The sequence below is a fragment of the Hirundo rustica genome, chromosome 10 (assembly GCF_015227805.2).
Source record: "Hirundo rustica isolate bHirRus1 chromosome 10, bHirRus1.pri.v3, whole genome shotgun sequence".
NCBI lineage: Eukaryota > Metazoa > Chordata > Aves > Passeriformes > Hirundinidae > Hirundo > Hirundo rustica.
The window spans coordinates 11,396,996-11,422,660 of NC_053459.1; the positions used below are offsets into that span (position 1 = coordinate 11,396,996).

A 25,665-nucleotide genomic window follows, 5' to 3' on the forward strand; every position below is an offset into this window, starting at 1 on the left:
AGCTTAAGAACTCCTTTCTTATATATTCAGCATAGTTCCTATTCAGTGCCTCAATGTACATTCTGACAGGAATGTTCTGATGCTTTGCAATTAGTGAACCTTCATGGTTCACTGACACAACCATTTGAATTTTGTGTAATGCTTAGTTATAACTTCACAGCAGTGATTGCCTGCAAAGTTTGTGATAGATGTGTAGTATTTTCATTGCATATGTATATTTTTGCTTGTTACTTGTTAACAATACTCACATATTCTATGTTTATTATCTGATGTGACTTCATATACAGACTCTGTCGCAAGCCATAGTCAAAGTGGTTATCCCAACAGAAAGGTACATGTTTTTCTTTATTATTACTGATCTAAATATAGAAAATTTCCCCTTCGGAATTTTAAAGAAAAATGGTGATGTTGTGGAAAAGGTAATGGCTTGACTGAGCAATGGTTATTTTATGACACTTAAAAGAAATGTGTGCGGTTTACAGTCTAACTATACTTGTCTCACTAACTTTCTTTTTTAAATGAGGGCAGACTTAAGTAACTATCTTTTGCATTTAATTTGAGCACTAGAAATAGGTGCAGGGTAGTTTTGTGAGTGAACACTGGGGTGAAATACCGTCTTCCAGATGCAGCATAAGTCCTGACATAAACCTCTCTAAACCTCTTTGTACTGGGATGCAGCTGTGGGTGGTGTTTTTGGTGGGGTGGTTTTTGTGGGGTTTTTTGGTTTTTTTTTTTTTTTGGTGGGTTTTTTTGGGTGTTTGGGGTTTTTTTTGTTTTTTGGGGGTTTTTTTGACTTGTACATTTTGTAACCAGTTTAGTTGAAAATCACTTTTGATTTTCTGATAATTTTTTTAAATGCAGCAGTTAATAATTTTTGTCACTGAAAAAGATAATTTTGTATTATTGCAAGGATATTTTTCCATATTGGTCCCTATCACTGTTCCTTCCTTCACGCTAGTCTAGGAGTACTCTTGCTCAGTTAAGCTAAAGCCTTTTCCCAAACATAGGAACACAACACTGTTTTAAAAGTAAAGAAGCACAAAAGATTACCAAATTCTCTTTGACATTGGCCTTGGTGAGCAACACCAGCTGAACTGTCTGCGGCAGCGGGGGACCAGGAAAACATCATGGGATGGATTGGGAAAGTATACAGTTTTTGACCAGACATTGGTACGATCGGCTCCAATAAATGTGGTTTTATTATAACTGAAAAACCTTTTTTTGTTGGCCAACTTAAGCTAAATGACATTTTAAAATAATGCACTATTGGTTTTTTACTACACTGTCTTAATTGTCACAAAGTCCCTTTTTTCTTTTTTTCGCGTGGGGGGAGGGGGCAGAAGGAGATTTCTGAAGCTGGTTATAGTGCATTAACAAACTTGGCAGTACGTGCTCCAATGTACTGTATTTTTGATGGAATTTTAGGACAGTACAATTTTTGTTGGGTAAAGACTTGAATAATTGGGGCGACCAGGAGGAGTCTTGATTTGAGAAACATATCGAGTAGTAGAACAAGTACTTGTAAAACTGTACAGTGCTTACAGAGTAGATGTCAGAGAAAAAGTTTTATTTTTCTGTGTCCATTTTATTTACTGTAGCGTTGTAAAAGCCTGTATGAACTCATGTTAAATGAATTGTATTTGAAAACACTTCTAATGATTCCTTGATGATTTTGGGAGTTGCCAATGACAGCTGCTAAAACCATTCATTTTCCAGTGCATCCCATCATGCAAAAATTTTGACTGGCTTCAGAGCGATAATACATTATTTTCCTTTAATTAAAAATTTTCAATATAATTTTTAACGTCTCTTACTTCTTAGTAAACAGCAAACCTTGAGTATGTGTAATCAATTGGGTTTTTTTGAGAAATTCACTTCCAGGTAGTCACATCTTACATACCAAAATACCTCTTCTACATATGGGATGAGCTGAATCTAATTTTGTACATTGGAGGTCTTCCTCTGAAGCAGATGTTCTTGTTCAAGCATAAGCTGCTCTTACACAGCTTGATTTTACTTGATGAGAGAAAAATTAGATGAAAACCAATGATGATTTGCAGGAAGCCAGAAGTGATCACACTGGATTTACCTTAAAATAAAGAAAGGCTGTAATAGCTCGGAGGCTTGAAAGCTAATTACAGATTTCTTTCTTGCTGATGTTTTCAAATACAATTCGTATAACAAGAAGAGTCTGGGTGTTTAGACTTTCAGAACACTGCTGTAAATAAAATGGCCACAGAATTGTTGAAACTATGTCCCCTTTGCAATGCTTTTGGGATTATAAAAAGCAGACAGGAAAATTGAACTGGTAGCTTTTGATTTTGTGTGTAATATTTGAGGCGAATGTATTCAATGCTAGATGGTTTAAAAGAACACTTGCAGATGGCAGGGGTAGGTTTCTATTACTGTGTTTTTAAGTTGATTTTTTTTAATTTAGTGCATTATATCTGTGACAGAACTTGGAATACTCGTGGTAGAAAACAGTCACCTCATTGCTAAACAGTAATAGAAAATTCTGCAACTTTACAATCTAGCAATTATGGAATTTCAATCATTGGAAAAGTGCTATATGGAAATCTCATGAATTACATGTAAAGAACAATATCCATTTGTTTCACCTAAGAAAATAAAAAATGTAAAAATCTGTAATTTTTTTGGCTTGCATCACATTCAAAGGACACGTGCTGTGAAGCTTTTGCTATATGTAGGTAATCTATTTTAAAAATTCAGGACCCTGTTTCCATAAAACCCCAAAGGGATGGAAACTGGCTATCACTGTTTTTGATAAAGCTTTTATGACTGACTCCGATTAGCGTGCTTAGAAATGACTCTGCATTGAAAAATGTGCACTTCACATCCACTTTTTGCCTGTCTCAGGACGTAGTGCTGGATGAAGTGATACAGATTTTTTTTTTTTTTTTTTAATTGTGATTTAGTTCTCTTGGGTGTATGAGGGAGGGAACATGGGATGGTATGACACAAAAGGATGGACAGTTTTGTTCTGTGCCAGTTGTTAACTCTTGACCTAAAAGGTGATCAAAATTTCATAAATGCATTGCCCTGTTTGGCATCAAGAAGGCTTATTTGCTTTTTCTTTCATACTTGAATAGTTCGAAAGCTGAATGCAGATTCTATTGAATATTCAGAAATATGTGTGTTTTATTTTGAGCAAAATATTCAGCCACTTGTTCCCCTGTAGAACTTCAGCTAACACTTCAGTCTTACTTCTAGACAGTGTAGATGAGGGCTTAGTTTTTGATAGCTAATTGTATTTTGGTGTTCAGGTGCCCATATTTGTTTGTCAGGCTTCTGCTAAGCAAGACATGGTTTGTAGGCTAAGCCATGGAAATTCAGGAAGGAGGTCTCTTAAATTCTTACTCCACCACTGCTAGGCATGGTTTGATTTTTTTGAATGCCCGTGTCTGTGATGCAAAGCTATAATATGTTCCATGTTGCCTTATCTTTTATGCAGATTTCTTAACAATACAGCAAAATAATCTCCTGCACAGTTGTAGTATCTTAGGTGGAGTGTAGTTTTTATATAGTGTTAGGTCTGAATCAATTTTTCTTTAACTGTGTTGTTGTTGTAGGAATTTGCTCGCTTTGATACATCGAATGATAGAGTTTGTGGTTCGGGAAGGGCCCATGTTCGAAGCCATGATCATGAACCGAGAAATCAACAACCCAATGTTCAGGTGCTTATTACATTGCTTCACTTGCAAATAACACCAGTTGTTTTCACTGTTGTTAGTAATCTGCATTCTTGAAATACCAATAAGGCTGGCTTTTGCTGTATCTATCTTTATGAACAGATGTAAACTTCACAAACTTCACCTATGGCTGTACTATCCTTTTATAAGGAAGAACGCACTTTTATTTCAATTGTTAGTAATGTGTACGTATAAATAAGTAAAATAGTACACACACACACAATGTAATACATTTCTGTATATTTAAGTAAATAACATTTAACACGCGCTCTTCTGAGGGATTCACAATCAGTGGATGCAGTAGCATATGTTTTAAAAAAAGAAAAAAATCCCCCTCCTCCCCCAAAAAGACAAACTCAATGTGAAGTCCACTCTTCCAGGAGCCTAGTTTCTAACCTTTAGCAAAAGCTGAGAGTAATTTTTCTTCTATGTCAATTAAAATAGAATTAAACTTCAGCTGACATAGGGAAGTTTTGAGAATTTTCAGCGCTTGTCATTAATAGAATAAGAGGGACCGATTTCCAGATTTCTTGTGAAATGAAGGTTCTGAAACAAGGTTTTCAGGGAAGTGCTAAATGACCTTTTAGCAGTGTTTTATTTGCAGTAAGTTTGAAGTGCTTCATTACGATTTTTATATGAAAAGTGAGAAAATACGCAGGTCAAAATATCCTGGCCATTAAAAATGGGCTGCTTGTCCCCCACATCCTCCATCAGATGTTGCCAATGTTCTGCCAGGCAGTTTACTGCTGGAAGATTTCAGATCATTCAGTATGCGATGAGTGACATCACTGTGCAACTGCCAGCCCCTGCATCACTCACGCTGAGGTTGCAGTTGCGCCTGTAGTGACCCTTTGCACTGATGAGTCTTCTGCTTTGCTGTGAGGTTGCACATTTGTTCTTTCTGACCCTGTTTGTTCTGCTCTTGAATTCTGAGCAGTGCTGTGCCTTTGGGGAGCTCTGCTCTCTGCGGATTGCATGAGTGTATGGAGCAGTTGCACATGTTCTGCCTGCCTGTGGTTGTACACGATTTTAGCTCATTTTGTTCGCTCTGCAGCTGGGGTGGGATTCTGAACAGGGTTTTGTTGTGTTTTTGGTTTTTTTTAATGGCTTCCTTTAAATTTGTCGGTTCAAGATTTGTAATATGCTTTGTGTCTTTCCTTTCCTCTTTGGTTTAGGTTTTTATTTGAAAACCAGACTCCAGCCCATGTGTACTATAGATGGAAGCTTTATTCAATTCTTCAGGCAAGTAGAATTTTAGCAATAATTCATAGCTTCAAGCATAGTGAAGTAAAATAACACCAAAGTAAAAATACTCCTGGTTTAATTTTTGTAGGGGGATGCTCCAACCAAGTGGAGGACAGAAGATTTCCGTATGTTCAAAAACGGGTCCTTCTGGAGGCCACCACCATTGAATCCATACTTGCATGGGATGTCAGAAGAGCAGGAAACGGAGGCGTTTGTGGAGGAGCCGAACAAGAAGGGTGCACTTAAGGAAGAGTATGTTCCACCACTGATTGATTGATGGTGCTGCTTTGATAGCTGCTCTGCCTGGCTTTGCCCATTGTGTTTTTGTAGTTCTAATGTGTCACCCCCTAAGGTGTCATACTTGTCATAGTATTATGTATGTGCCTGAGTAAGTGTCTCTTCGCCTCAGTGCTTCTGATCCTACTTGTTGCTAAATACATCCTTGATTTGGTTGGATTTGTCATCCCTGCACCTTTCATTCCAGTTGTTACTAGCCCTTAATTTGAAAGGGATTAGGAAGTTGAGAGTTTTTCCCCATTTTCTGCTGCAGTCTGTAGCTGAGGATATGTAGCATCTTTCTCAACATTGTTATAATCTCACAAACTAGATTGTTGCTGTAATCTTAAGCTTGCTGATGCTGTTCATCAGAAATTAAAACTGGGAGCAGTTGTTAATAAACAGGAAGAGAGAGATCATCAGAGTTCTTTGCTGTGAAGTGTCAGTGTACTGGGCGTGGCTGTGCTAGTAGAAATAGAGACCTGCTTTTCCCTAATTTTGCTGCTCTTGTTGTAAATGCGTTTTGTTCTTCTCATCATGGTTACCACACCTATCATGCTTCTGCAGGTTTTAACACACAGTTTGTTTCTTATACCTTCCTTTGCAAAGGATCAAAAAGAGATTCTTTTAAAAATGTTCTCTGCATATAGACGTCAGGGAAAATGTGAAGTAATTGTTTATTTAGCTTTCTGAATCTAGTGCTTCTTATTCTCTAGCAGAAATTACTTGCATGCTTTAGATTTGTCCATTTGGTTTAGGCCTAAACTAAATCCTGAAAGTTAATTACTTTATTAGAGATAGTGGTGTGCTTAATTAGGTATTTCTCAGCTATTTTTCCTCGATTTCTTATGTAACTAAGACTTGTGAGAATTTTTTGCGCTTTATGTAATACGGACACATAAATTCAGGAACAACTGAAAGAACTCAGGCAAAAGAATATAAAAATATTGAAAATAACTTTTCTCCTAGGGATGGAAAAACAAAAAACTATTGTTAAATGGAAATTTACAGAAGTACTTTTCATTTCATATTGAAAGTGTTCAAATTCCTGGTATTTCAGACAGAGGGACAAACTAGAGGAAATTCTCCGTGGGTTAACACCTCGGAAGAACGACATCGGAGACGCAATGGTTTTCTGCCTAAATAACGCAGAAGCTGCTGAAGAAATTGTGGACTGCATTACAGAGTCATTGTCCATCCTCAAGACTCCTCTTCCTAAGAAGGTGTGGAGATTTTCTATGATCTTGTATTTTGGGGGAAGAGCTCACTTAGCAGTATGTCCATGTAATTTACAAGCATTATTTCATAAGTTTCAGATAGTGTTGAGGTTTTGTACTAAGATGTGGACTTGAATTTAAGTATGATCTCTTCCTGTGGAATTTTGTTACATATTTTTTATTCTTTCTGTACTTGGCTTGTAAATAATACTCTGCCTTATTGTGAAATGGAAAACAGTGAAATGATCTGTTCAAATGAGGCAATTAAAATGGGATTGCCATGATTCTCCTTTGTGATGCTGTGGTAATATGTTAGAGTAGTTAGTATGCTATAGCATAACAGGGGGTACTTGCCTCTTTACATGTTTATTAATAATATAGCTGTCCTACACTTAATTCTAATTAGGTACTTCCAGGTAGTTTAAAGTGTCTTGTGTTCTTTTCTGTGAAAATGCCGTTATTTGCAGGAGAATTTAAATTGGAGTTGTCTTAATTTGGCTGCTTTTTATTGTAGATTGCAAGATTGTATCTAGTATCGGATGTGTTATACAACTCTTCAGCTAAAGTTGCTAATGCTTCCTACTATAGAAAATTGTAAGTATGATATTTTAGGTGATTGGCAGTTAAAAAAACCCTCTTATATTCATCTTTGTATGTACATCTCTGGATAAACGTGGCTACAGGAAATTCCAGACTTCTGTGTGCTAGTGCTGTTACAGATTGATGATATTTAAATCTGTTTGCATGAAAATGTGCAAGATGTAGCATGTTGGTAATGCAAAAAATATATGTGCCCTATGCAAGGGACTACTTGCATGGAACTCCATAAAGGTGAGGATACCTCATGTGGCTCTTGACAGAGCCTGTAGATAAAGTTCAAGATACGGTATAGCAGATAGTTCAAGCAAAGAAGTAAATTTTTGAAACATACTTATTTTTATTAAAATTTGGGGGTGGGGGGGTGGGGTTTAATTTTCCATAAACTTTGGATAAGGTATAAGGGGATATTATGTGTTTATTTCTAAGGTGCTGAGGAGAAAAATGTCCAAGGGACAATATGTTTGTCATATTAAATGTTTGTGTCTAGTTCCTGAAGTCACTCTAATGTTAGGGCAGCATGGTGGGAAATACTCAGCATGTTACGAAACTAGTGATTGCAATTGATGTTTCTTGTTGCAGTGTGTCTGTGTTGTCCTGATTTATTTTTTGCACATTGTGAGAAGCTCAAGGGAAGCTGGGCAGCTGTTGCACACTGTGCTTTCATTGAGGGCCTCACTGAATAAATTAGAATACAAGTATAACTAAGAATTTTTTAAAATACAGATGGAATTTTGAGACAATTCTTTCATTCTGTTTAAGGTTGTAAAACTGCTTTTATCGTCCTCCAATCTTTCCAGGGTGTATAAAGAGACTGCAGCAGATGTGAAGATCTCCCTTCACAGTTCTGTTGTTGTCCAAGGTGATTTAATATATAGTAATCATATTTGCTTTATAGTTCAGTTCATGGCTACTATAAGGATCAGAACCTTGTGCTTTTGAGTCCTGTGTCCCAGGTATTTTCATGAATTATGTATGTCCAGAAAACATATTACGAAGTTTAACTAAAGAAATGTATATGTTTAATTCTAGTTTTGAAACAAAATTATGTCAGATATTCTCTGATCTCAATGCTACTTACCGTACAATACAAGGCCATTTACAGTCTGAAAATTTCAAGGTATGTATTTCATTGTTATTTACATGACATAGAAGTCACATAAATAGATGTTCCTGCACAAGAGATTGCATACTGTGATAGATGGCTTAGACATCAAGGTCCCTATTTAGGCTTTAAAAAGAATAATTTTTTAAAAGTTTTCTCTTTTGCAAGGATAACGTTGAAATTAAGGAAGGAGAGGAGCGTCTGCCAGCTGAAGTGTAGCAGTAGATGGACAGTTGTGGAGTTGAGAGGATATGTCTGTTACTTGAGTTGCACACAAGGCCTTCTAGCTGTCTTACTGTTCTTGGACCACCTGTATTTCAATTTCAGAAGTGAACTTGTGTTAAGGGCTCAGCGTAGGAAAGATGCTCCTGGGCAAAACTGCATAAAGTTACTTCTAAACTTTTTTTTTCTTCTTTTTATGTCAGGCTTTATTTTAGAGTTCTGATTAACAGTCTGACCATGGGTACTTGAGGGTGATTTTTGAGGTCAAATGCTCTCTGTTTCTCATGCCTGACCTGTTTCCTTCTGTTTCCATGATGCCTCTGCATTCTTTTTTCTTCTAGTTTCTCAGTCAGAAGCTTTAAATACAAAGCTTACAGAGTAGTTAGCTTGTCTGTATTAAGAGCTTCATCCTGGCTGTCCTCCTGCTCTCAGTTGCTCTAGATTGAAAACCAATTTTAGTTATCTGCTATTTTTTAAAACTTAGTTAAATTATATGTTAAAGAGACACTAATGTATCTGCATCTTCAGTTACATTTAGTGTGTCAAACTTGAACTGAAACACATCTTTTCAAATACGCTTTTTAAAAAGAAAAATGATAAAATTATTTGGTTTGGAAGGGACTTTAAAGATCATCTGTTCCAACCCTGTGCCGTGAGCATGTACACCTTCCACCATCCCAGGTTGCTCAGAACTCCATCCATCCTGGCCTTGAACGCTTCCAGGGGTGGGGCAGACACAGCTTCTCTGGGCACCCTGTGCCAGGGCCCAGCACCTTCACACTGAAGAATTTCCTGATAATAGCTAATCTAAACCAACCCTCTTTCTGCTTAAAGCCATTGCCCTCTTGTCCTGTCACTGGCTGCCCTCGTAAGAAATCCTTCTCCAACTTTTCTTTTAGCCCCTTCGGGTGCAGGAAGGGGCTCTAAGGCCTCCCCAGAGCCTTCTTTTCTCCAGGCCGAACAAAATGAAAGTAGGAACACAATTTCAGCTCAATAATATGTATAAGCTAATGTTAATTTTTAGTTATTTTACAAACAGATATTTTCTCTTTGATTTGGTAGAGGCACCTGCTTCGAACATTGGAGCAGAATGAAATTTACTACCAGAGTAGAACTGGCAACAGCCAAAATAGATAATATAACAGGAATTTAAAGGGAAAATGAAACCCAAGTGAGATTTCTTAAAATGTAGTTCCTATATATGTATTTTTGTAAAATTACTAGTCTTCCCCAGCATGGTACCATTGTAATAATGCTTCAGTATGGAACTACTTAACAATAGTTGTCTACAGTAGTGGTTCTCTGTGGTTTATTTCCCATCACATAAAATTTCTCAATACAAATGTTTTAGCATTTATTTTTGCCTCTTGCTTCTAGCAACGGGTGATGACATGCTTCAGAGCATGGGAAGACTGGGCAATCTATCCAGAACCATTTCTGATCAAACTGCAAAATATTTTCTTGGGACTTGTAAATATCATGGAAGATAAAGAAACAGAGGTGAGTGACCTCAGGAGTGATGCTCGCAGACAGCAGGGAAAAAATGTGTTAATATAAAATAGGGCTGGCAAGGATTATTTTGTTTTCTCTCTTAGGGTGAATAAAGCTTTATTTCTTCCAAGTTCTTGCTCCTAAATAGAGGTGTAACATATTTTCAAAAGCAAGATACTGTTTATTCTGTTGATGTGTTTTCTTGCTTGTAGAATAGTGTGGTGGAGTTATATTGTGAAAATGTTTCATAGCAAAGTCTAGTATTGAATGACAGGTATTTCCTTGGTGCTGGAAAAACGCTGTCACAACTGTCCCTGAATTTGGAGTGGAGCTGCAGGCATTGTAACTGTGTGGAAAGATGCCTTTCAGAGCACTGGGAGAGGGGCCTGCAGTATAATTTGATTAAAGCTGATTTATCAGAGTGGAAGAGAAGGGTGAACACACATGTATGAAAGGCAGTGCCTGTACCTAAGTTAGAATACACAGCTGTATTTATAATTTCTGTGTTCCTTAAATTGGTGTTCCTGCTAAATATTAGTACCTTTTTGTCAGTTGTTCATTTTACTGGTCTTGGGGAAACTTGCGTATCAAGAAAGTGTGATTTGTCTGACTCTAACTGATTTTGAGCTAAACCTCAACTTAATAGCTCTTCTTTTGAACATAGGTATTGTAAAGCTTCCAGTACATTGTGGACAAATCCAAAGTTCTTGTCTATAATTTTTTATAGGAAGATGATGTTATTTCATCTACAATAGGCAACTAGTTAGCAAAAATTTTTGAAGTAGACTTTTTCGAGGTTTTGGTATTTATAAAAGTGCTTCTTTAAAAAGAAGTTATTTGATAACTGGAGAAGTAAAGAAAAGCAGTGTAGATTTGTACTTGGAATAATGGCATATTTGCTTTCAGGAAGTACCGGATGATCTTGATGGTGCTCCCATTGAGGAAGAGCTTGATGGTGCTCCACTGGAAGATGTGGATGGAATTCCTATTGATGCTGCTCCTATTGATGATCTGGATGGAGTCCCAATTAAATCGCTGGATGATGATCTTGATGGAGTTCCTTGTACGAAATGTTTCAACTTTCAAATTCAATCTTCAGTCTTTGATCTTTTCTTCCTGGGTAGTTTCTAGAAATACAGCCTAGAATTGATCTGGCATGTAGCTTTGTAAAATGTTGATTAATTTCAATGTGCTCTACTGTTTTTAGGTAATAATTGCTTCCGGAACGCAGGTGTCTTCCCATGTTACACACGTCAGGATCTGATGCGTAACACGGGAAGACACTTCCTGTGATTCTGAAAGAAACCCTCGTTTCTTTACTTTGTAATGCTAAGATTGTAAAATCTGTTTCATTCTTCTGACTGTTATTTTAGTACTTTTCAGTTTCAACTTCTGAAGAGCTTTCTAAGTTACTTTTCTGTGTCTCTTTCTCCCCCAGTGGATACAACTGAAGACTCAAAAAAGAATGAGCCTATATTTAAAGTTGCCCCTTCGAAGTGGGAAGCAGTGGATGAATCGGAACTGGAAGCTCAAGGTTAGTTCTGAAAGCACCTTTTCTGAACTAAACTGAAAGCATGATGTCACTTATGTCGTGGTTATTTTCAGCTGATCTGTGCTAAAATGCTAATAGGATTCATGTTGTAACATAGTAGGATTTTCTGTTGTAACTTGTTCACTGAATTTCTAACCAAAAAGGAAAATAGTGTATTCTGTTATGGTTATTCTACATCAGTAACCTATCAACCTTTAAAAGTAATTTCCAGTTTATTAAGAATAAATCCTGAACACAACCAAAAAAATCTGGGTATGTGGCTGTCAATCTTTTTTAATCTTTGTTTGAAAGATAATATGTTACAAACTGACGAACACTTCTCTGCATTTGAAGGCTTTACTGCAATGTGATATGCAGTGTGAGTGAATAGCTTTGTGAATAGTAAATATTCTGATAATGGGCTGGTTTGAATATTTCTCTGAAATAGAAAGTCTGTATTAAGTGCTGGATGCTGGTAAATTTTACCACATTGTAATTCTTAATATATGTTATATACTATGTGTGTGTGTGTATATATATATTACTGTAATTATTTTACAAATACTAATTTTCAGATTAAGTGGTAGCTTTTTTTGTTGTTGAAATTATCTACTGTCTCTTCTAGCTGTTACTACTTCTAAGTGGGAGCTTTTTGACCAACATGAAGAATCTGAGGAGGAGGAAATTCAAAAGTAAGTACTTTTTAATTCTAATGAAAACATTCTTATTTTATGTATCTAAGGTTGAGTGTCTTTGGAACTCCTTACAACATAGATATGTTATTACATGAGTAGAACAAAAATGAAATTTTGAAAGTAGGAAAATAGAAAATGGAGAAAACTCAGGATTTTAGTGTAGCATACTTTCAGCCCCCATGATTTTTTGCTAACATGATAGAGTACATTTTTTGGTAGAGTTGTTAACTATAATCTGTGAATTTATGCTGATTTGAGAATTCAGCATCAAATAGTAAGAGCTAAGGTAGTAGCGTGGAAATCTTGCTATCAGGTATATACGAGTGAATCTAAACCTCTGCCTTCTGCTGCTGAGACAAGCACAGTGAGTCGTGTTCTGGGGTGTTTCCTGGATGCTGATAGGCTCCATGCCAGCAGAAGTTGGTTTTGAGTTGTCTTGCACTTCGCTCTTCAGGCAGCTGAGAGCATCTGTTAGTTAGTGCTGTAAAAACTTCCTGCATTGCAGGAGTCCTGCAGCACTCTAGTGGCCAGCCTGGGAATATAATTTTGGGTATCTGCCATCTCTCAGGTTTATCTCCCAAGAGCAAAAGTAGGAAATACTGTTTTTCTATTAAACTTAATATACCTGAAAAGAGCCATTACAGCACTTTGAGGTTCTGCTGAGGGAGTGGGTTTCCTTTTGTAGCTGAGGTAGATATGTATTTAATAACTGTAAATTTCATGAATTCTTCTGCAGTATGTTTCTATGAAAAGTGTAAATTGTGTGAGTAATAAAAACTAACAGTTTAATTAAATGAAAGATCTGTCTCACAGATGGAGACTAATTTGTAGCTGCAGATTTACATAATTCAACTTAAAAGATTTCAAAACTATAATAATAGAAACTAAGTAAGAGAAATAGTACATTTCATATGTACTTAAGAAATTTATGACATCTTAGTTAATTCTGTATGTTTTCTGTAAAGCCAAGAAGAAGAAAGTGAAGATGAAGAAGACACACAGAGTTCTAAGTCAGAAGAACAACACATGTATTCCAATCCTATTAAAGAGGAAATGCCTGAATCCAAGTCATCAGTCAAATATTCAGAAATGAGTGAAGAGAAGCGTGCCAAACTCCGAGAGATAGAGGTGAGCACGGGGCATTTTGTGCCACCCTTCTGCACCTTTCCAGTCCTCAGCCCTCCCTGAGTTCTCTACATCTGACTGGGGATTATTTTTACTGAAATAATTATAGTCCTGTTATAAAGTGGGTTTTTGTTGTAGTCTGGTGTATTTTTATAAAGGTTTATTTGTTCATACTCTTACCTTGCCTGGTTTTGACATTTAAAATAATGGAGGAAAAAATGAAAGATAGTCAGGGCATATTGCATGTTGAGAATGTCTGTTCCTTTTCAGTGTTCTGTTTCAGTACCACTGTAGCTTTAGATCTCTCGAGTGCCCTCACACTTTCCTCCCCTTGGCAAATGAACTTTTGGGTTTAACTTTTGGATGTGGCTTTAGTCCTCTGCCTTTCTTGTTTTCTCTGTTTCTAGCCTTGAAGTGTCTATTTTATTGCATTTAACAGTGTCTCTTTTCACTGTCAGCCATCAAACAAGGAAGTAGATTCGGCTAACCCACGTAGTCGTGGAATTGGAGGTATTTTAACTGAAGCCCTGTGTGCAGTTCATAGGGCTGCCTGGTTCTCTCCTTTCTCCAAGCACAGGTGTTAGTGTAGCTGGTAAGCTTGATCAGCAGAGGTTGTTATGGCTTGGTTCTGGCTTCTGAGCTTGTGCTTGACTGAGAAGGTAACTAGAACTGGAATTTGGCACGAGCTTTTTGTAGCAGTGCAGCCTTTCTGACATATGCTGCCATGTAAAATCAGGTTTAAAGTTCTGTGTGACTTCCTGGATTGTATTCAGTATTCAAACCTGGGGGATACTGAATACCAGAATTCTTGTAGCTTCTGTTCAGTGCACTAAAATGATATTAATAAGTTGCTAAATGCTTAATGCAGTTGTAGCATCTCCAAATGACCTGGGTGATGTTGTGAAGGTGGAATTGTGGCTGCCTACCTGTTCTTGCTATACTGTGCTAGTTAGCTAAAATCAGACATTAGCAAATTCTGTAATACTATTCTAAGATGTTCAGACAATAATATTTTAAAATGTCACAAATTTTGTTTCTATTAAATATGCCCCCTTTTAACTCTCCAGATTTTATTTAAGTTAATAGACTCTCACTAATCCCTTAGAAATCTCTTGTTTTGAATGGCAGTTTGAAAGTTCATGGTATACAGCCATATCAAGTGAATAAATTCTGAGTGTGAGAAGCTGAATGGGATTTATGTCTGACCTGACTCATGGTGGCAGTATTTTTGTAGAAAATACATGATGTTAGATTAATGAAAGTACCAGTGAAACTAATTTTCATGTTGCTGCAATATTGATTGTAGCAGTTGTGGAAAGATCTCCTTTCAGACTAAGTCTCTGTTTTACAGATGTTATCTTGGCAGCTGTGGAGGCAGATTAGGCAGTGATTTGCTTTAACCATTGTCAGTTTTACACCGCACAAGTGTTCTAAGTTCTTTCAACAGTCTATTCTGTCAGTAAAAGTTTAGGTGGTAAATATATGAATTTTTCAAGTGTGCGCTTGCACTTTATTCTTTTTGGTAAGTAAATTACCATTTTGGTTTTAGACTTGGAATTGCCAGGAGAAAAACTTCTTTCCTTTTGAGAACATTTCGGACACTATGTAGGAGTACTTAAAATTTTCCTCAAGTTTGTCATTGACAGGAAAGTACTCCCTGTACTACTTCAAAGCATTCACACTCATGGTTTCTTCTTAGTATGTACCCAATCCCTGCCAAAACCCACAACCATTATTAAATTTGAGAAAAAGAGCTGAGGAAAAAAGCAACCAATTACCAGCTTTAACAATTGTGCCATCTAATATGTACTGTAAAAAACGTAGTGTAAAATATTTGGCAAAAAAATTGGTGAAGTCTAATTCTCTAGCTACACAGTCTACACAGTGACTGCCAGGGAAGCTGAAAAGCATTTTCTTGTGCATTTTTTGGAAATTCATTAATAAAGCCACCATTCTTTGTCTTGGCACAGTTAGTAAATTAAGCTTGTTAGCTGGAAGAAGAAAGTGAAGTAAGAAACAAGCATTGGCCTCAGCCATCAGACTGGTGCCATCAGGGGAGGCAAGTTAGTAACCTTTTGTTTGCTTCTCTCATGCCCCTGTTAATCCTTCTGAAGTGTGAATTCTTTCCAGAACTTAGCAGGGGCAGAGTCTTTCCTGTAACACTGGAGAACAGTGATTTCTTAATTTTTTTTTTAAGTGTGCAGAGACTGGCACTTTGCTTTATACTATAACTCAGATTTCAGAGTGGTCTTCATGGTGCTTTGTGTGTATTTCTTCCGCCCTGGGACTTGTAAAAAAAAGGTGTATTCCTCTTTGTACAGAGAACTTAGTGCTATGAAGTGGTAGAAAAATGGGAATTTTATTATTTAAAGTGTTCATTAGGCATCCCTTAGAGTGTAGATAAACTCACAGACAAAATGAAGCAGCGTAGTCCTCTTTGGACCTTTCCTTAGCGTGTCTTACTTCTGCCTTCACCTTGCTGCACACATCTTGATAATCCTACTCCAAACAAAAAAGCTTCATCTACAGCTGCAGGCTCATCAAAAATCGTGACATCTCGGTGCTTCCAAAAGGGTTAAACAGGATTTTAGTCCTTTTAGTAGCTGGCTTCACTCACCTTCGTGTTGGCCACCTGAGCCCTCCAGGCAGAGTTTGACTGAGGTAGGAGAGCAGTGGTGTGGAGGGTTCCTGCTGATAGCCCCAGCTGCAGGAGGGGCAGGGCTGGATCCTGTGACCCTGTCCTGTGGCTGTGCGCTGTCAGTGCCTCCCTGCCCCTGCACAGGTACTCCACACCAAACACCCCTGCCCCCTCACGGTATTGAAAGGACAACTTGTTGTTCTACCAAGAGCCAAAGAGATTTCCTGGATGTCACAAAGGACAGGTGGTTACCTTTGTCAGGAAGTTCCATACAGTTTCTGTTACTTCTTTCTCTGGATTATGTTGCTTGGTGTGCAGAATACTCAGCTTTTGAGTATTTGTTTGTCAGGTCACAGGAGCTATCTGTAATCATCACTAGAACAAAATAAAACCCTTTGGTTTTTGCAGTCTGTGGAGGTTTCTGTAGCTGGCACATTTGAGGCTACTGCAAAATGGCATAAAGATACCCCATTGAATATCCTACTGATTGTGGCTTAATAACAACAGATGAGACAAAATGGCTTTTGCTAATCAATAGTTTCACTATTTATAGCAATTGTTTCTTTGAAGGTGATGATTACTCAGAAGATTCTGGTCTGTTTTAAATCTTAGACTGTGTTTCTGTTTCACACAAAGCCAAAAGCCAGGAATTGCTTAGCTCTGAGGCACTTGGTAACCTGTGGGTGTGATGGAGCATGCCAGAGGGCTCTATGGAGGAAGAGATATTTCACATGTGTATGTCAGTATGTCTGTCATCTGTTGTTGATAATATTGCAACTGCAGAAATTCTGCTACTCATAGGCTTGCTGGCAGAATCAAGCTTTCAAAGAAATATTTTGCTCTGCTTCTGGCAAAATATAGGACTTATGACAGCCATTGTTGGGGCAAGACTGTTTTAAAGAAAACCAAAACCCTTTGGTCTGTTTGGATGTCTGTCCAGTGTCTAATCAGTCTGCATTGGAGTGCTTACATTACTTACCAAGCAGAAATTCCCATCTTCCATCTAGTGTGTGGTGATGAGCTTCTTAGTTCATCCTAAGATGTGGCATGCAGCTAATATATCTCAAATTCGTTGTTTGAACATGGCCACTTCAGGTTTGGAGGCTGTGTAACTGTGGAGTAACCTCTTGTGAAAAGGCCTTTTTGCAAGTGTAGAACCTTCTGCATGGACTAAGTATCAGCAGAAGATTAGAACACAACAGTTTGTGGAAGCAGATCAGTTTGATGTGGGGGAGGCTATGGACAGCACTCCTGTTGGTATCTAAATGTTGAAAAGCAGAGCTTTCGTTTGCGGCAGCAAAATGTTACGGGTTCCTTTGGCCTGCCTGCTTCCTGGGTGGGCTGTAATCAAGGCCTCAGCTTCTGGCTAAGGCTGCACCCTTTAAACACTCCTCAGATGGGTTCTAGGAGAGAGGGAAGAAGTCTCCAGATGAGAACCAGTAGACAGGAGGCATGCTGTGGAGTGTTTGTCTTGAGCTCATGGGAAAGAGCTCCCCGGTAGCGAGGACTGTGATCCTGCAGTGGAGCATTACGTAGGGATTGCTCACAGCAGCTCCAGGGAGATCTGACACTTCTGCATTGCAGTCTCTGAACTGGGAGCTCTGCTCTGGGAAGCTGCTCTCTCTGTCTGAGGAATTAGTATTGCAAAGTTTTGGCACAGGGATTTGAAATATTTTCCCCTTCCATTTTATCATGCATATTACTGACTTTGGGGATAGTGCAGGTAAAGTTGATGTATTTACTCCTGAAAATGAACAGGCTTACCAGTTCTTGTCTGTTGAACAAGAATGCTTAAAGAGTAACCAGTGCAATGAGGATATATTAGTTCATTCTCAATGCAGGTTTACAAAGTGAAATGCTTACAAAATTCATCAATTAGATGCTTAAGCAGATTTAAGCCTAAGTATTAAGGATCTTTTTCTCCTGAGAGAGTATCTTGAACAGTGTGATAGGAATGTGAGCATCCTGTACTCTGCATGGAGAGATCGTGAGGAGCGTTCGCTGTGGCCAGCGTACAATGAGCAGTGAAATGGTGAAGGGACTTAAACAAGCGTCTACGTTCAAATAGTAATTCTGAGTGGTCAGATTTTGTGGAGAATCCTTTTGTGGCCTTTGGGACTTTCTTATAAAACAGTTACAGTGGTGATGGACGAGAGCAAATAGCAAAAGCTTCTATACATTAAGGTGCAGGATGATCTGATCTAACGGCTTCACCTCTGCTGGGTGAGGAAACATCCTGATCCTGTGAGCTCTGACAATACATCTCACTAAGGGAGGGAAGATGGAACTGGGGAGGAGGGTGAGCTTCTGGTGGATGGAAGGCTTAGCCAAACACTGCAGTTGGTGCAAGGGAAGGGTGGAAGGGAGACCCTGTGCTTGGAGTGCAGGAGGGGATGGAAGAGCCTGGTCTGTCTGTAGTGAGCTGTTGATACCATCTCAGCACTTTGTAACCCTTTGTCACCTTTCCAGGGGGTGTGCTCGTTTCCTCTGCTCACAGCTTCTTTGAAAAGGAGCCAGTTTACATGGGTTCAAAGGGAGATACAGCAACTGTGTGGAGGAGAAATCCATCTATGGTGGTCTGTAAAAGACCACAGCTGTCTCAGGAAACCTCCTGATCCTGCCATAGCTGCAGTCTGGGGAGGTGTTGAGTGAGATATTTCCACAGGGTAGCCTTTCCTATTTTCTCTCTATTCAAGGCACCTGCTAATGACCACTTCAGTCCCCCTCTCCACCCACAGTTTTTTGAGAAGCTACATGCAAATAATTCCTCTTGCTGTTTTAAACTTCCTGCCAACAGTGGGTTGTATGCCATGCGTGGCAACTTTTTTTTTTTTTTTTTTTTTTTTTTTAAATCTATTTCGCTCATTCTATCAGGTGAAGCCTGTTGTTTGGAGTCCTAGTTTATTTTCATCTCAGGTTACTTTGGGCTGTAGAGTCAGGCTTCCTTGCTTTCAAAAGATGGTTAGATAGAGACTGTCACAGCTTTGGTTAAAAATGTAAAGAAACACATCTTATGAGGACAGAGGGATTTTGAGGACTTTCGTTGGTCAGGGGTTTTGGTTTGCATTTTAAACTATATTGGTTATTTAGTTGGGAAAACAAAGTCTTAATGGGCATATTCGTGCCATGACAGCATAAGAGGCTTCCTGGAGCAGCTAAATCTGTTCTTCTCCTCTTTGGTACTGAAGGTGCTGAGCAGCTGCTGATCTTGGAGTTTATGTGATGGTAGGGAATGCTGTCCTGATTTCACAGGTGGTACACAGTTACACTGATTATATGGTTCCAAAAGATATTTCTGCCTTTGAAACTCTGCTTTTAAAGTGGGGGGAGAAAAACATGCCTTTATGGAAGGTGGTATGCTACAAATGATAATTAGAGTTTTCCATTGGCTGAATTGTCAGAAAAAATGCTCAACTGCAAGGTAGAGCAGGCTCTGTAAGTGAGGGAGGAAAGCAGAACAGCTGACAGAAAATTACTGTGGTATAACAGTGCTTTTTTAAAATTTTGTTTCTCTTTCCCCCAAAGCAAGTTGTTCTCTTATATTTGAGACTAAAATGAAAATTTTGGTGTTGACGTAAGCTCTGTATCTGAAGGAAAAGGGCATCTTGTTCAAAATAGTGTAATCCTTGCTTGGGTTTTATGTTTGTTAACATACTTGTGATTAGTTTGTTTTTGTGATACCTTTCCTTTCTGTCAGTAATTGGAAGGGATGATTAGATCCAGTCTGCTGGATTTTTGAGAGGGAAGAAAAACCTGTAGAGTTTGATTTTGTGACTACTTCATGTTAGGGAATTGAGGACCTGGAGAATAAGAATCCTTTCAGATAATCAAAATGGACACAGTTGCTTTGTGTGTTTCCAGTGTGTAAGAATGAAACATTTTTAAAGAGATTTTAAAGAGAAAACAAACTTAGTGTTTTTGCTGGAAATAAAAGCTCAAGCACTGAAAAATTCTACTCATATATAGAATGTTGATGTTGGAGCAGGATGTGCAGGAGGGTCAGACCATGAACATTTGGAAGAGGGCTGACAAATACAACCTGAATTATTACCAAGCTCTTCCTCCTTCCCCAAAAGAGAGACACCTTCTCCTCCTCCAAAAAAAAGAATGATTGTTTGTACAAGGGCACATCCCTAGGAATAAAGAATTGACAAATGGTAAGAGATGTGGATGATGTGAATCAGCTTAGAGAAAGTTTTAGTTCATCTAGGAAAAAAACAAACAAAAAAACTCAACCCACAGAAAAACCCAACACGTGGAGAAATTCTGACATCTGCTTAACTTGGTGACTGTTGGGATACTGCAGCAAATTTAGTGTTACATTTCGCAGCACTTGGGAACTGAATTTGGTTGCTAAGCTTGTTAGCACATGAAAAAGTATTATGTTAGTAAAAATCAGTTCTTTCAAATCAGCCACTCTGTGCAAACAGCCCTGAAGAGGAGGTGCATTGTTTTATGTCCTAATTATGTCAGTCATTTGATTTTAACATTCAGGGTTAAATGGAAAAAAAGGCAGTTTCCAAAGGAAACTTTGAAGTAGATGAGAAGTTGAAAGAATATATTGACACCTGCAGTAAATGATTTCATTTTGAAAGGAAGAAAACAGATAATGACCCAAGAAATACAAGGGTACAGTGTACTAATGATGGGAACAGAATTTAGTAGAATAACAGGAAAAAAACCCTCTATTTTTAGTTCTCACCGTGTCTGTAAACAACTGCAGGTGCCTGCAGGTGAGAGTGCGGTTTTGTTGCTTAGATCCAGTTTAAATAAATGTAGTGTCTCTGTGCACAAGCTTGTATAGAAGGAATGAAGAACACGGATTGTATGTCATGGAAATTTCATTTTCAGCCACCTGCCTAACTGGATAATATAAGTCAAATAATCTAATGGACAGTATTATTTTCACAGCTTAAGGTGATGAAGTTTCAGGATGAGTTAGAGTCTGGGAAAAGACCCAAGAAGCCAGGCCAGAGTTTTCAGGAACAGGTTGAACACTATAGAGACAAGCTGCTCCAGAGGGTAAGAACTGGTCTTTGTGTTTGCCTCTGATTCTGTGATAGGCTTTTATTGAGTTTATCGAATGTAAGGTGGCTTTAACATAGCAACACATGGTTCTTGTTGAAATACTACTGTACTGTCAAACTGCATGTGTAAGTCCAAGTGCTTTCTGCAGAATGCGAACAATCTCCTTTTTTAATCCAAGTCCTGTAGTGTTTCCCACTCTACAGCTGGCTGTCATAGTGTGTACAGGAACCTTAGAGACCACTCCTGGATCTACTGCATGAAGCAAACTGTTAGCTGTGGGAAAGGAAAGGGACAGCTCTCAGTTGAAGATGTTCATCAGACTTCTCATTCTGCTTTTAGTAATTGATCTGTTGTGCTAAAGGCTTCCCAAGGAAAGGAAAAAATAGTCTTAAGCAGCGTTAGTAATATTATTATAGTTATTATTTTCTGTTTGACAGACAGCACTTGGTGTGCTCAGGGTGTATATTTTCTTTCAAAATGGTCCTGTTGATACCCAGATATGGACTATAGTTGTTGGGTTTTGACAGTGTAGATGTTATTGTAGAATCTTGTTTGTATTTTTGTTTTGTCTTTAGATATCTTCTAGTTCTGAGAGTATATCAATTTTCAGTCTGGATTAATGAGGATGAGTGCACATGTTTAAAGTAGAAAGAGGTTCCTGGTATTCTTCCATGTTTAATTTAGTTTAGAAAATCTATTGCAACTGTAATATTTCCCTGAAATTTGTGACATTGAAGACTGCTTATTTCCAGTTAATACTCACATTTCCTCACAGAGAGTGATACCCCTCATGCTTTTGTTAGTTGGTGTTACACTGAATGTTTGTGCTGTGTCCCAAGCAGGAGCAAAGGGCTGAAGAGCTGGGAGGGTGTGACCATTAGTTCAGATCATGTGCTGTGTTCCATCAGTGCTCACTGCTTTTGTGCTGTTTGTCATTAGTGTGATTGCCTCTAAGAATTACTCACACCTTATCTGAAATCATGATGCTTCTAATAATCTAGGAAAAAGAAAAAGAGATGGAAAGAGAACGGGACAGAGACAAAAAGGACAAGGAGAAGTCTGAGACCAGGTCCAAAGATAAGAAGGAAAAAGAGGAGTGTACACCAACACGAAAAGAGAGGTATGGCTCTCCTTGGGCTAAAGTGGATGGGAGGAAAACCCTCACAGTGTCTTCGTAGGCAGTGACAGCCTTGAAATTACCTTGTTTCACACATCTAATTTTAGAAGAAAAACACAAAACCAAACCAGCCCTGTGCTTTGGCTATTAAAACATGTTCCAAAAGGTTAAAGGAATTGTCATTTTTACCCTGCCTCAAGTAAGGTACCACTTCCCTTTGAACAGAGTTGCGCTTGAGCTCATTCATGCCCTGGGGAGGCATGGTAAAATGATTACCAGTTGCAAAGGGGGTTAAGTGTCTTGTAGCAGTGAATTGCCTGCAGTGCCTCAGTCAGAAAACCGTTCTGAGGACAGACCACAAATGATCCGTGGTGGTTTCAGTGTTGCTCAGGTCACAGTGCAGATCCTCCTGTATGGCTGCACGTGGCGTAGCTGATGGGACACTGATCTTCCAATGCTTGCATAGCCAAACTCTGCCGTGCTGCTAAGTGTAGCTACGGTACAAGGCCTTGCTTTTCAGGGAGCTCTGACAGAATGTGTTTACACTACCAAATGACTCACGGGCCTTAATTCTTTTCAAGCAGAGAAAATCTGTTGCACACGTTCAACTTGATGTTTTGTTTTAATAATAAAAAGCCTACGATATCTTAATTACTTACTAATAGCTGGCACGCCATTGGCTAAAGCAAATCCCTGCAAAAAGGCCCAGATGTTCTTACCGTGCCTTTTCCCTCCCCGTGGCCAGGAAAAGGCGGCACAGCGCTTCCCCCAGCCCGTCCCGCAGCAGCGGCAGCCGCAGAGCCAAGTCGCCCTCGCCCAAATCCGAGCGCTCCGAGCGCTCCCACAAGGAGAGCTCCCGCTCCCGCTCCTCACACAAAGATTCTCCCAGAGATGTCAGTAAAAAAGGCAAAAGGTGAGCTGGTATCTTCTCTGTCTCAGGAAGCTGCTGGGTGTTTGGCTGGTGTTTGGGGCAGGGTGTTTGAGCAGAGCACGTTTGACACTCAGGTGCTTTGTCTCGCAGTGCTCCGCGGTGCGGTTCCTCATTAGTCCCTTTGGGCACCGGGGCTGGAAGTGCACATAGCCTCCTGCCCTGGGAGCTGCAGACTCTGCTCTGCTGTGCTTTTGTTTACCTCTTTACTGGTGATTTGAAGAAATGCAGCTTTAAACTAGAGCACCTTGCTGCTTTCTTAGTTTTTTGTTTTCAAAGGATAAGTCTTCTGTAGTCCTCCTAAAATTTCTGTAGCCCTTCTATAGAACCTCTCAAATTACAGTGACCATACAGCCTTTCACTGGTGATGAGCTTCCATGAAGCTGCTCACTCCCACAGTTTGTTTTTTAAGGGAAAAAAGTCGGATACTGCTTTTGGGGTTTTGTTTCCAAACAAGGTATTTCCTAACCTCCACTCTGACACAAATATTTGTCTTCGGTTAATGTTAAACTGAGGTGAAATTTTATTATTCTGCTAATGCTGCTGTAACTTGAAACTTGAAAGTTCACCTTCTGCTTCTTTAAGAAATATAGAATATCTTACTGATATAAAATTCTTCAGTCAGGCTGAGGAAAACTCCTTTGATGGTGTTGAAAAATAGTAGTGCAAAACTCCAGTATTCTTGTGCTAATATAAATAGGGGTTTCAAATAAAAGTAGAAAAGTAGTTGAGACTATTTTTTTTTAGAGTTAATGTGATGCTCATTCAGTTTTCATTATATTAGATCAATATATTAGGTGTGGGTTAGATGACAGTAAATTTATTCAGTGTCCCTTCTTTTTCTGTGGGGTTGCATCACAATCTGAATACGCTTGATGAGAACCGAAAGTATTTCACTGTAACACAGTTGAATATAGTTTTTCATTTCTGTATGGACATGGGCTGCAATTCATACAAGAGCCAACATGCTTGAGGCTTATGTGAAAGACTGTGAATTCCTGATGTGGGTTTAAGGACATGAGTGTGTGTTATTTCTCATGTAGGTTCTAAGCACTGAAGTTAAGTTAAAATACTCTCAAAGCCTTATAATACAATAATGGCCTTTTTCTCAAAAGCAAGATATCATCCTGTTACTTTAGTTATTAGGAAAAATATTTTCTACCTTGTTTGGCTGAATAAATGAATACAAATAACTTCAGGAAAAGGTGCTTTTATCAAGTAGTATTTGACATAAAACTTTGGTTTTTTGCAGGTCGCCGTCTGGGTCCAGAACACCCAAAAGATCAAGGAGGTCACGATCCAGATCCCCTAAGAAGTCAGGGAAAAAATCCAGGTCTCAGTCCCGTTCTCCTCACAGATCTCACAAGAAGTCAAAGAAAAGCAAACACTGACAATGTTAATATTTTTTATGATGCTGTCACTTACTGGAAATGCGGTTTTGTTTTTGTGCCTGAACAGTCTGTTTAAAAACAAAAGAGCATTCCTGATTTTTTTTTTTTTTTTTTTTGGTGAATGCACGTGTATACTCATGAGTATCGGCATCTGTAGACCCGTCATTGTTTTATATTGTACAAAATATCTTCATTGTGACTATTTCCTAAAAGAAGCATTTTTGTGTTTAGACGTTTCATCAGAAATGTGTGTAACTGATCTGCTGGCAGTAGTGATATTTTGTTTTTAGAATGTTGTGACATAGCAGAAATAACCCAAATGTTCCCCCTTTTTGTAGCTTTGACAATTTGAATTAGATTTCAAATAAAATCTGAACAGAAAATGAAGATGTTGTTTTCTTGCCCCACTGGTGATCCAGATCCCTAAGGGAGTGCAGAGTGTGTATTCCAGACAGGCTGGATGGTTCAGTGCAGTGGCTCTGTTCCTGTTTTCACTCCTTTGACCGTCCAGATAAAGGCACCTTCTGAATCCAGTGGATGGGCTTTCTTTCCTGCTGTGAGGTTTTACTCTAAGAAGAGTTGAACAGTCTGCTGCCTACCCTGATCAGCTTTACAGGTAAATCTTTGCTTCCTATTGTCTCCATTTTGATCACAGGGAATATTTGTAACACCACAGTACTGTTTTAGTTCGTTTTTAAAAAAGGGCCTCTGCAGACACATCCTGTGTGCAGCATATGTGATGTCTCAGTCAACGAGCCACCTTTGTGGGACACGTGGGGAGCACTGCAGGACACCGGGCCTGAGGCTCTGGGATTTCTTCCATACAGATACAATGATTGCAGCCTTCAGTACACTCTTGTTTTCTAAAACTGATTTTTCCTGCAAAAGGGCAGCTTTTACATTATTTTATTGAATTTATTCCTCTGTTGTGAAAATTCTTCAAGGTGGGAAAAATTAAATTTTATTACATATTTATTAAGATTTTTGATTCAAGAGGCTGTTTACCTTCTTTATTTCGTGTCAGGCTTTCCCTTCCCCAAACCTGTTCTGTGTGTGAGGCATTGATGTGGCTTTAAATTGCGTCACCTTACCGTGCGACCTTTCTGTGGGTGGGAGAGGGGGAGGGACGACAAACGGGGAGGGTTCGGCGTTTATACGTGGAGGTGTGGGCAGATTGTAATAAAAATATAAAATCCAAAGGGTTCTGGCCTCTTGTGAGCTGTTTGTGAAAGCCAGAGCTGTGCTGGGTGATGGCCTGCTGCTGCACTGCCGGTGCATCGGTGTATCCACAGTTAGGGGTTTGTAAATGCGGTGGGGGAAACCTGTTGGACATGTGAACAGCCTCACTG

The 25,665-nt window shown here is 38.8% G+C and overlaps 1 protein-coding gene across 6 annotated transcripts in view; it reads left to right on the forward strand.

The window, feature by feature from the left end:
• Nucleotides 1-24,703, forward strand: part of U2SURP (U2 snRNP associated SURP domain containing) — a 47,524-nt gene extending 22,821 nt beyond the window's left edge. For 5 of the 6 annotated variants that reach the window (XM_058421899.1, XM_040073835.2, XM_040073841.2 and 2 more), the window contains 16 exons: nt 288-331; nt 3,591-3,695; nt 4,886-4,952; nt 5,044-5,207; nt 6,292-6,454; nt 6,963-7,042; nt 8,078-8,165; nt 9,750-9,872; nt 10,770-10,926; nt 11,302-11,397; nt 12,020-12,086; nt 13,055-13,217; nt 20,764-20,874; nt 21,882-22,000; nt 22,743-22,910; nt 24,178-24,703. In XM_058421899.1, coding sequence (XP_058277882.1) covers nt 288-331; nt 3,591-3,695; nt 4,886-4,952; nt 5,044-5,207; nt 6,292-6,454; nt 6,963-7,042; nt 8,078-8,165; nt 9,750-9,872; nt 10,770-10,926; nt 11,302-11,397; nt 12,020-12,086; nt 13,055-13,217; nt 20,764-20,874; nt 21,882-22,000; nt 22,743-22,910; nt 24,178-24,316 — 1,854 coding nt within the window. In that variant the 3' untranslated portion in view covers nt 24,317-24,703. The remainder of the gene's footprint in view (nt 1-287; nt 332-3,590; nt 3,696-4,885; nt 4,953-5,043; nt 5,208-6,291; nt 6,455-6,962; nt 7,043-8,077; nt 8,166-9,749; nt 9,873-10,769; nt 10,927-11,301; nt 11,398-12,019; nt 12,087-13,054; nt 13,218-20,763; nt 20,875-21,881; nt 22,001-22,742; nt 22,911-24,177) is intronic. The other variant, XM_058421900.1, reaches the window with a different exon arrangement.
• The last annotated feature ends 962 nt before the right edge of the window (nt 24,704-25,665 follow it).